This window comes from Carassius gibelio, chromosome B4, assembly GCF_023724105.1.
Source record: "Carassius gibelio isolate Cgi1373 ecotype wild population from Czech Republic chromosome B4, carGib1.2-hapl.c, whole genome shotgun sequence".
In the NCBI taxonomy this organism is placed as follows: Eukaryota; Metazoa; Chordata; class Actinopteri; order Cypriniformes; family Cyprinidae; genus Carassius; species Carassius gibelio.
In genome coordinates, this window is record NC_068399.1 from 24,471,982 (window position 1) to 24,483,379 (window position 11,398).

The 11,398-nt window shown below is 37.6% G+C and overlaps 2 protein-coding genes across 4 annotated transcripts; one reads left to right on the forward strand and one right to left on the reverse strand.

The window, feature by feature from the left end:
* Nucleotides 1-130: 130 nt before the first annotated feature.
* LOC127956970 (forkhead box protein M1) lies at nt 131-6,127 on the forward strand. 3 transcript variants are annotated; one of them, XM_052555301.1, is made up of 9 exons: nt 131-275; nt 979-1,385; nt 1,466-1,605; nt 1,963-2,145; nt 2,229-2,357; nt 2,445-2,504; nt 2,789-2,846; nt 2,942-3,126; nt 3,811-6,127. In XM_052555301.1, exons 2-9 carry the CDS (start codon nt 1,016-1,018, stop codon nt 4,588-4,590), a joined length of 1,905 nt encoding a protein of 634 aa, XP_052411261.1. In that variant the 5' UTR covers nt 131-275; nt 979-1,015; the 3' UTR covers nt 4,591-6,127. The 3 variants fall into 3 exon arrangements, with proteins under 3 accessions (XP_052411261.1, XP_052411263.1, XP_052411262.1); XM_052555303.1 differs by having other exon boundaries at nt 1,966-2,145; XM_052555302.1 differs by lacking the exon at nt 131-275 and adding an exon at nt 372-487.
* A 339-nt stretch (nt 6,128-6,466) lies between these two features.
* Nucleotides 6,467-10,796, reverse strand: LOC127956574 (cystine/glutamate transporter-like). Its single transcript, XM_052554605.1, has 11 exons — nt 10,730-10,796; nt 9,707-9,844; nt 9,483-9,608; nt 9,047-9,146; nt 8,903-8,947; nt 8,686-8,809; nt 8,505-8,602; nt 7,657-7,774; nt 7,435-7,584; nt 7,176-7,353; nt 6,467-6,661 (listed from the first exon to the last, which is right to left on the reverse strand). Exons 1-11 carry the CDS (start codon nt 10,794-10,796, stop codon nt 6,597-6,599), a joined length of 1,209 nt encoding a protein of 402 aa, XP_052410565.1. The 3' UTR covers nt 6,467-6,596.
* Nucleotides 10,797-11,398: the final 602 nt, after the last annotated feature.

The following is an 11,398-nucleotide window of genomic DNA, read 5'->3' on the forward strand; positions in this document are numbered from 1 at the left end:
TAACATTTTAACCAGACCAGTGATCGCGCTACTTACTGCACCTAAAACAACACTCTCCGCTCGATGGCTCCGCCCATGTTTAGCCACCATTGGGCTAGGCGTGATCACGTCATAGCGCTACACTGCTCTGCGCCAAAATTCAAATCTCATCAAATGCGCACAGGAGTCTAAGGAACTGAGTTTTTCATTCATCCCCATTAAAGTACATTTTATCACTCAACACTGCCAGATTAACGCCAATAAAGCACCGTCTGCACGGCTGACATGATATGAAGGTTTGATCCGCTTCCTATTATTTAATTTGGGTTGTATTTTTAATAAATTAGCCGTGTACTGTAGGTTATTTGGATAAGTTAGACGAATCGGCCGCATGTCAGATAAAGGAAGATCGTTTAAACATAAATAATTTACTGTTTTAATTATATTAAATATGAAGACGACAGCAAGCTCTAATGTTTAAAACGACGATGAACGCTTTAAGATAATTGTAAAAATAAAAGCACTTTTATTTTATTTTTTACATTAATATTTGACAAACCTGCTATTCACGAAATCTTTTGCTTCTGAACGATCTGTCAAACAAAACTAATAACAATAATAGTAACGATGGGTCAGATTGAAAGTAATCAGTTTGTAACGGTATTTTATATTCTAGAACTAAAATCGTCATTCAAGAGTCGTTAGACAAAAAGTTCGTTTATCAGCAGACCTTCTTATCGGTATATTTGGCCAAGATCTGCAAATATATATGATATTTTTTACGTATTTAATATATATTTTACGTGCACGCATTTCTTTTGACACTTAATCTGCTTTTGAATCAAGATTGTGTTGTTTTATTGTTTGTATGAGTGATTTCGCGAAGCGTCTAACGTTAGTTTCTTGTAATTGAATAGTTCATATGTGTACTGTATTTAAGATAAAAAAAAAACTTTTAAGTTAGATGTAATTATGACCTATTGTGTGTTTTATATGCAGACAGTCATCAGCCAGATATTTTTGCTGTGAGCAAACAATGAGAGAGAGCCCAAGGAGACCCATTATCCTGAAGAGGAGGAAGCTGCCATTTCAGAAGAGTGGATCTGATGCAGGGTGTGATGAGGCAGATGGGCCGTGCTGCAAGACCACCCCGACCCCGTCCATCGCCCGCTGCTTCCCCGATGGCATCCGCATGATGGACCACCCCACCATGCCGGACACTCAGGTGGTGGTGATCCCGAAAGCAGCCGATCTGCAGAGCATCATCAGTGCCCTGACGGCCAAAGGAAAGGAGTGTGGCCCTCAGGGCCGAAACAAGTTCATCCTGCTCAGTGGCAGCACCAGTTTGGAGGAGAGCAAAACCCTTGGGTGTCTATCTACAGAACCCAAGGGCGATCTCCAGAAAGGTGAGGGATGAGGCTAAGTCTGAGCTTGTTGATGTTTTGAAAAATGTGTTTTCTGAAATGTTCTTTTGCTGTGATATCAGTGAAAAAGGAGACAGAGTGCTTCCCACTTGATGACAGTCTGACCAACATCCATTGGCTGGGAAAAATGAGCTCTGATGGGCTCGGATCTGAGTCAAACCAAAAATGCACCAGCACAGACAATCCAAGTGACTGTCATCAGGTACACAACGTTAAAGTCGGCATGAAATTAAATTCACCTTCACTATTTTCTAAATGCACATTATAGATCAGAGATGTCTAAAAGTTGTTGTTTTTTATTTGGTTTGGAAATTAGAGAAAAAAAAAACATGTTTATCTTTCATTCTAATTTATGATTTAGCATTTTTTGTTTAATTGTTGTAAATAAAAAAACTTGATGAACTTGAATAAATAATAGTAAAAAATGTCATATACATATATATGATTAAAATTGGTTGACAAATTGGTTAATAAATAATTTTTATTTTTTGTACATTTCTTCTATATTTTGCTCTTTCTTTTTATTTTCATTGTTAAAAATAGTTTATTTTCTTATAAGCAGCCCAAAGCTCCAGAAAAGGAAAAGGACCCTCTGTCAGAGAGACCCCCATATTCCTACATGGCTATGATCCAGTTTGCTATCAACAGCAAGAAGAACCGACAAATGACCCTGAAGGAAATTTACACCTGGATCGAGGACCATTTTCCGTATTTCAGAAATGTTGCCAAACCCGGATGGAAGGTAGTGTGTAAAACTAGTATAGTTTCAGTTTACCCAAACCTCTCTTGTACGATTTCTGAGTGCTGATTAAATTATTTTGCTAGAATTCCATACGTCATAATCTCTCACTGCATGACATGTTTGTCCGGGAGACATCCCTCGATGGAAAGATCTCCTATTGGACGATTCGACCAGAAGCAAACCGCTGTCTTACTTTGGACCAAGTATACAAGGTGTGTATCACTTACTGTGCTATAGTGTTCATATGTGATTTTGTGCTTCAAATGTGGTCATCTTTCATTTCCTGGCTCGTCCCACAGCCTTTGGTTGGCCCAGTGACCCCCACTTGCCCTCAGATCCCACAAGTTGGTTTCATTCAAGTAAGACCCCTTTTCCTCCTATTTCATCCTCTCATGGCAGATCGTCAGGGCGTAAGACAGGGGCCAGCCTCTCTACTTCTCCAGGAATCACTTATTTTATTTCAGGGACAGTCAGACAGAAGGAAGAATGTTCAGCTTGAGATCTTCACTTATTCTGTTCTTTTAATCATCTGAGAGTCATCAAAAAGGCAGACAGTATTGAGACTGCAGCTAGATTGAATGCCACACTTTATGTGAAAGTAAAGGAAGTGTCTTTTTTTTATTTATTTTTTTGTGGTCTGTAGCAACAGAAGAGAGGTCCTCCGGAGCTAAAGAAAGCCATACCTGCCATGGGCGGCACAGGTGAGTGTTGTCTGAATGAGAGGGATGAATGTCTCTGCATGTGTGAAGAGTTTGTTTCCTGACAGTCGTTTTATCTCGTTATTGCTCGTCCTCAGAGAGGAAGATGAAGCCGCTTCTGCCTCGGACTGACTCGTACCTGGTTCCCATTCAGCTTCCTCTGGGTGGGTCGCTCTTCCTGCCCTCCTCCAGTCCTGCGGCTCTCGCCACTCCTCCACACGCTCCGAGCTCCTCCACTCCCCGCTCCAGCGGTGCGAGCAAGAGGGTCCGGATTGCCCCTAAGGTAAACCCTAAATGTTTATATGAAAGAATCTCACAAAAAATGCCCTAGGTCATATTTCATCAAAAGAAAAAAAAAGTTATATTATAGAAAAATTACACCTATTTTTTTTTTCTCAGTGGTGATACTGTAATATATATATATATATATATATATATATATATATATATATATATATATATATATATATATATATATATATATATATATATATATATATATATATATATATATATATATATGCAGGTTTTTTTTTGAGTAATTGTAAATGCAGTACAGCAAACATGACCATTATGTGTTAATACTTTGCTATGGATGAGATTTATTTATTATTTATTCATTTATAAAATGATTTTTTCCATAATTATTTGGTTGCATGTTATTCACCCATTCATTTCACATTGGGAATTACTACTGAAAATCTTGCTAAAATCAGACTGTGATGGTCATTCATTTACCTCTGCTGACTTCCAGGTGGCTTTGGGCTTGTAAACCTTTTTAGAGCAGTCAATAAGGGTTTGGATTGCCCCTAATATAAAGCCTGTTTATTTTAGTCCACTTTAGTGCAGACAACAAATCAATTATGGTGTTTTTTTAATTTTTAATTTGACAATTCATATCTTGGAAGAAGTGTGTAGAAATTAATTAGAGTAAGTTCTGGTTTAATACTTGTGTGTGTTGTGAAAGGTCTCACAGAGCAACGTGAGCTCGGTGGTGGTGTGTGCGTCCAGCTTTCAGGACATAAAGGAGGAGCCTGTGAGCATGTCTGTGACTCCTGAGGCTCCGGAAGCTCTGCCCTGCAAAACCAGACTGCAAGAAAACAGCAGCTCCCGCCGCAAACAGCGTCTAGTCCTGCCAGCCACCGAGGAACCCGTCCTACTCTACCCCGACAGCACTCTCTTTGACTCGGGCGTGGTCTCCGATGTCTCCACCTTCCAAGACACTCACGATCTAGAGCCCCAGCTCTCCTGTAAACCCAACCCTGACAGCCCAAACAGAGAATACACTTTTAAAACGCCCATCAAGAGCAGCCACCCTTCCTCATCCACACCCAGTAAGCTTCCCACAGTTCTGGAGCCCTGGAGGATCACTCCAGTCAGGAAGGGAGGCGTGCTGGATTTCAGCCCAATCCGTACGCCCAGCGGGCCACAGCTCACCCCGCAAAGGCACGGACACACGCCTTTCAGCTTCAACATCACACCTTTCAAAGAGTTGCCGCTCTTCAGCTCCCCTCGAGAGCTGCTCACCTGCTCCAGAACTTCTCCAAGACGCTCCACTCCGACCTGCTCCAGAGAGCTGCTGCAAGAGGGTGCCGCCAACCGTTCTCTCACCGAAGGCTTTGTCCTGGATACCATGAATGACAGCCTGAGTAAAATCCTAGTGGATATCAGCTTCCCCAACCTGGAGGATGATGACCTCGGCATGGCAAACATCAGCTGGTCCCAATTTATCCCGGAGCTGAAGTGAATCCCAATTCCTTTATCCGAGCTGCTTACATTTCCTTCACTGCCTTTGATTCATATTTACTTGCAATTGATCTCTTAAGAATTTTCTTAATTTCTAATGCTATTTCACTGCGTTTTACTGTACATGTTTGTGTTTTTTATGTGTAGGCCTTTATTTGCGAACAAAACTGTTAGTGACGAATGTACTTCGATAATATTAATTTGCACAAGTTGTAATATATAAATATGAGTGTGTGTGTGTGTGTGAGAGAGAGAGAGAGAGAGAGTGTATTATACGTGAACATACAGGTTTACCAGATTAATTAAATTACACTACCCAATTTTACAGCATTTCTTTGTTTTGGATTGATTTTGAACACCTTTGATTAGCCAGATAGACTGACAGTAAACATATTTTAAAGAGAATTTGGGGACAAAATAAACGGCCATTCGAATTAAAGGGATAGTTAACCCAAAAATGAGAATTCTGTCATTTACTCACCCCTCCACTTGTTCCAAACCTGAGTTTCTTCTGTTGAACACAAAAGAATGTGTTTTGAAGAATGTTGGTGGCCAAACAGTTGACGTAGCCATTGTAATATTTGGTTACCAACATTGTTTAGAATTTCTTTTATCCTCAACAGAAGAAAGAAACTCACACAGGTTTCGAATGACTGGAGGGTGACTTAATAATGACAGAATTCTCATTTTTGGGTGGACTGTCCCTTTAATGGTGGTCTGTTAATTGCAGATGGTCATGTAAGTGTTGCACTGTACTAGAATTTGCCACTATTCATCTGGAGAGAATGGAGCCATTTATAACATCCATAATGTGTTTTCATGGTTACAAGCATTTCAGAATAGTGACTCGTCTTTGCTGCTGCTTTTTGCATTCATTTGTTTTTGCTATTAGGAACGATTTAAGACTCTTCTGAATGTTGGATATGATCAAGATGAGACTTCAAAGAGATTTGTGATGAATTACAAAGCTTTTTATGTTCATTTGCATATAAAGAGTAATTAGTGAGCAAGCACAGAGTTCCTAAATGCTTAGTAGACTACCATCAAAATGTAGCTGTTAATTCATGATACATTCATATTATTGCATTCTTCCAATGTAAAAACAGCAAAATGTCAAAAATATACAAAAACTAAATGATTGACAGATGTTACACAAACATTAAAAATTAAGTACTATTTACTAATAATTGTACATTGATGCACAGACATTTAAGAAGCTGTCAAGTGCCTTGATACTTGGATTCTGTAAGAATTTAAGGTCATGTAATAAAAATCAACTACATTTCTTAACTATTTTCACAAATATTTTGGTGATACAAACAAATGTCCCATTCAGACCCGTTGCCATTGAAATGAAAAAAAAAGAAAAAGGATGTACTATTTTTGAAGACTGTATTAAAATATAAAAGTTATCTGCTTTTTTACTGATGTAGCAGTCTTTAACCAGAAACACCCATGTCATTTCCAACAAAGCATACAATTTGGTTTCTCTTCCGTTTGTATGTTCTTTTTGAGAATAAAGGGATGTTTTGTACAAACATATTTGTGAATTATTACAAAATGGTCCTTAAAAGGATAGGTCATAAAATGAAGCCATCATATCTCTTCCCATGAAGACTTGCATTAAAATGCTTCATTTTAGGCCATTTTTGGATCGTCAAAGTTTTTGTTATATTAATGTTCAGAAACATCTCAGATCTCATGAAAAGTATATTTGTTTATGTTTTGAATATTAACCAAAGTCTAATGGATTTGGAATGACATGAAATCATTCTTAAGTGAACTATCCCTTTAACCCAACAGTGTGACTTCCCAGGACATAGTACTGTCTTTGATTTGAATATAAGATAGATTAAAATATAAGTGATGCTTGCAATAATGGATAGGGTGCAAGGATTTTGCGATGCTGATGCTATGTTGGTTAGGTCTAATAGTAATAGCAAACACCACTCAAATTAATTTTGATGCCCTTTGCAACACTCAGGTCTGTAGTTTGGTGAAGCTCCATCAGTATGTCTGAACTTCCTGCTGAGCCACTTCCAGGAATATCTGCAGATGAAGGCTTAAATAATCTGCACAAGAGGAAGTAGAGGTCAATCATTGGATCTTTTCTGAACCTTTGTAGTAGAGCCATATTTATCTATTGGAATGAAATCCAGGCTTTGAGGAATAGAAATGCAGTATGATCAGATTTTTTTTTAAAGCTGACGAAACATCTTTCCATAAAAAGGCTTTAAGTAGACAAAAACTAAAAGTGAGTCCCATTGTAAAGATCCCTTAAAGCCTTGTTTCATCTAAAATCTATAGCAATGGATGTTTAGCTTTTACTTTTACAGAAATTAAGCATGGTTTTAGTATAGCAAATGTGTGGTAACCTTTTTTTGGCCTATTTACCATTTGTATCACAAAAGTTTTACTATATAAATGTCATGGTTAAACTATGGTTAGTCTAGCAAACGCATGCTATTTTGTGGTTACCATGCTTTAACTTTAGTAACCATGTTCTTTTTGTTATTGTTTTTTGCAGTAAAGCCATGGTTAATTTTCTTTAGGTTAATAAATGCATTTTGTGTTAATGTTACTCACTGAAGGTTTTTTTCCAGCGTTTGGGTATGCATGACTTTTTGATTGTCAGGTAATACACAGGTACTCCTGATAATGTGAGGGCACAGCTGCCGCCTGTATTCCAGGGGTCCGAATACAAGGACAGGCCCACGATGAAGAAACACACTGTGGTAAAGATCACCGCAACTGCTAGAGGGACCTGAACACAGTCAACGCAATGTTTAATTAATACAGTGGCAAATTCCTATGAATAAATCGGTAATGAGACATTTAAATGGACCTTGAATGGTCTGGGATGATCTGGAAATCTGTAGCGGTGGATGATCATTCCTAAGGTGGCCAAGGCAATGAAGAGCCAACGGGAGAAGGATGCAAAGTTGATCAGTTGAAAGATCTCTCCTCTCACCATTATGATGATCACCAGAGGATACTACAAACATCAGGAGAAACGTAAACAGGTATTAAGGAACCAGGAGAAAAGGATGAATGGATGTGATTGTACCAAACATAGCACAGCTGGCAGTGGTGTCTGTCTGCGGATATGGATCATGGAGAAGATAGCCGGTAAGTGACCCTCTCTGGCTCCCACAAACAACATCCTGCAGAAAGAGTCATAAAATCTTAAAGGAATAGTAGTCCCAAAATTTTACTTTTGCTGAAAAATTACCCTCAGGGCATCCAAGATGTAGATGAGTTGCTGTGCGTTTGTAACAAACAAATCCATAATTAAGGTGTTTTAACTTTAAATCGTTGCTTCAGGTTGATAGTCCATAATTCATAAGAATGCTTCCTACAGTGGAAAAGTAGATCCTAAAATCCACCCACTCATTTGTTTAGAACTGTTTTGGACTGTTTTTTTGCTTGTAAACAGGTTTAACAAGTGCATATTTCTCTTCTGAAGACTTTTTTTACATTTCATTTTTGTTTATTTTTTTTACTAGAGAATGCAATGGATAGAAGACTCAATTTTACCCAATGGTTTAAAATGAAAACTGACTTAATTATTATTTTGTTTACAAACACACAGCTTATCACTTAAATTTTAACTGATTGACTGGAGTCCTGTTGATTATTCGTTTGAGCAGCCATTTGGACTCTCAATCTGACAGCACCCATTCACTGTAGAGGATCCATTGATGCGCAACTGATGTAATGATACATTTCTCAAAACAAACTCATTTACAACTTGGATGGCCTTAGTGAGTAAATTTTTTGCAAATGTTCATTTCTGAGTGTACTATTCTTTTAACTTTTAACCGGTCAAAGTCAAAGACTACTACAAAGATAAAACATACCTTTAGATCCAAATCATCTTTTGCCTTTGTGTTTCTAAGATCCTTACCTGGGTACACTAAAAAAAATCCTCCATTAAGTGATCCAAGGCAGGAAAGAGCGACTAATACTGGTATTGCTGGAGCTACACCCTGCAGAGCCCGACTTGCAAATGTCTGCAGTATTAAGGAGAGCACAGTCTTGACATTTACTCTCCAAACTAAAGCCTGTAATATCATCTCCAAAGACCTCTACTAACCACTGCCACGGCATCGGACATCAGTAACTCATTTGCGGTCATCATGGTATAGTAAGCCACATTGACCAGCATGTAAAACATGGTAACAGTCACCATAGAGAAAATGATGGCCAATGGGATGGTTCTAATAGGAATATATAAGAACTTTTATATAAAAAATAAAAAAACACACATGCTGTCAAGTAAACTATTTGGCAATGTAAGAACTTCTGAATACCTGTTTGGATTAATAACCTCTTCAGTTATGAAATTCAAATAAAACCTGTAAGCAAAAAGAAACACTTTTACATTATATTGGATATCCCTTCATTGAGTTTTTTTTCTTCTTTTTTTTATGTTTGACTCTGCTGCTAATACCCACCATCCACCATATGCATAAAGACCTGAATAAAAGGCCAGAGGCAGTTTGGTCAGAGATAAAGAATCTGTATCAAAGTCATTCTGGAAATTTTCGGTTTTCCCTGAAATAGATAAAAATTGAAATATCAAGTCTATTTGCTCCCTCTCGTCTAAAAAAAAAAATAATGTACAAGAATAAAACCTTTGAAAAGTTTAAGAGATTTAAAATGATACTTTTTGCATTCAGTTCTGTTTGACAAGACTTTAAACTGAAGCTTTACGAATTGTTACTCAAGACTTGATCTAGATTGGTCTCTAAAAAAAAAAAACGTAGCCTCTTTTCAATTTCTAACACAGGTTTATGGAAGTAAAATGAATATATGTTTTGTTTGAAAAATTCCAGAGTAATCCTAAAGGAACACTGTATTGCAGAAGATAAAACAGCAGGTGTCTCTCACCATTGACCAGAGCCATGATGCCTGGGATGATGATCAGAATCAGAGCAAACATCTTGATGAAGGTCAGCAAGACCTGTAAACGTGCTGCCATCGACACACTCCAGCAGTTCACTGCCACCACAAATACTAGGCAGAACAGATCATAGTTTTACAACATCATATGTAGGTTTTTTGACAAATTTAGATTACTAAACTAAAGTAATCAATAAAGTAATGTCACTCACTGACTCCCAGCATGCTGACGAGTTTGACCAGAACTGTTGGAGCAGCACACGGCATGAATAATGGCTCCACCACATACTGACCAAAAGCCAGAGACACGTATGTGGCCACTGCAGGTCTGAAGTGACATTTTGATTGGACTCACTCCGGTTCTGTAAACACAGCAAAATACAAACACTGCATGCACACACACTGGATTGAAAATGAACTCAATCCAGAGTCGCAGGAAGGCAGGCAGGGGCCCCAGGGTCTCCAGAAGGTAAGTGTAATCACCGCCTGATTTCCTAAAGCTCGTGCCCAGCTCAGCATAGCATAATGCTCCTGCGAAGAACATGCTATATGTCAAAAAATGGATTAAACTTGGATTGTTAACCAAGAGTTGACGGTACCCATTGACTTATATATATATATATACTATTATACACAATGGAATGGTTACTGTTAACTGTTTGGTTACTATATAATTCTTCAAAATAATTTATTTTGTGTTCAACATAAAACAGAAACTCATAGAGGTTAGTAAAAACTTGAGGTTGAGTAAATGATGACAGACTTTTCATTTTTGGGTGATTAATAATGGACAGGTGAGCATAATCAGTAACTAAGGCATGTTAAAGGCTAAACTAAAAGAGCAAGATGCAAGAACAAAAATACATAACCCTGACAAATACTTTTTCCAGGATTCCTTGATAAATAAAAAGAACAGCATTTATTTATTTTGTATATAAATATCTGTCACTTTTGATCAATTTTATGTATCCTTGCTAAACAAAAGTATTTATTTTTCTTGTAAATCTTGTTTAGCCCAAACATTTGGATAGCAGTGTGAAATATTAAGCAGCAAAAAAAAAAAATGTCAACATTGATGTTAATAAAAAAGATCAGAATGATTTCTGCGGGACACTGACACTGAAGACTGGAGTAATGTGGCTGAACATTCAGCTTTGAAACAAATGAATAAATGAAATTCTACAAGTATAATAAAATATTAAAAAGTTATTGTAAGCACTGAAGATGTTCCTCACCGAAAGTGGAGAGGATGCCACACAGAGCCCAGACCAGCAGGGACAATCCCACACTGCCTGAATTCATCAACACTCCTTTGGGGGCAATGAAGATGCCGCTGCCCACCACAGCGCCGATGATGAAGGAAATAGACGGCACCAGGCCTATACTCCTCCTGAGATGAACTGCATCGTCTTTCACTGTCTTTTCTGTTCCTTCATCTGACACTTTATCAGTGGCCGACTATCTTTTTAAAACCCTCATCTCTCAGTGGCTGATTAGCTCTTAAAGAAAATATGCACATAATTTTCACAAAAAAAAAAAAAAAAAAAATTATACTACACAAATAAGAAGACATATGAAACACTTTCAAAGCAGATATTCAGTAGGAGTGATGTTCATCACATACTTAAGATTCTAAAAGAGAGTTTTCATATCAGTGCCATTTTTTCAGTGAACTGTTCATAAAAGACCCACTTTTTTCTTATACTCTTTCCACTATAAAGAGACTTTTCCCAGCTAACAGGGAACATTCTCAGAATGTTCTAGCAAGGTTCTCTCAATGTTTAGAACAAATGTACTTCCAGTAATTTTAATAGAACATTCGTTCAAATTTCACATTTAAAAATAAAGATTCCAAACAAGGGATTTTGCAGCGATGCTATAGAATAACCATTTGGGATTTTTCA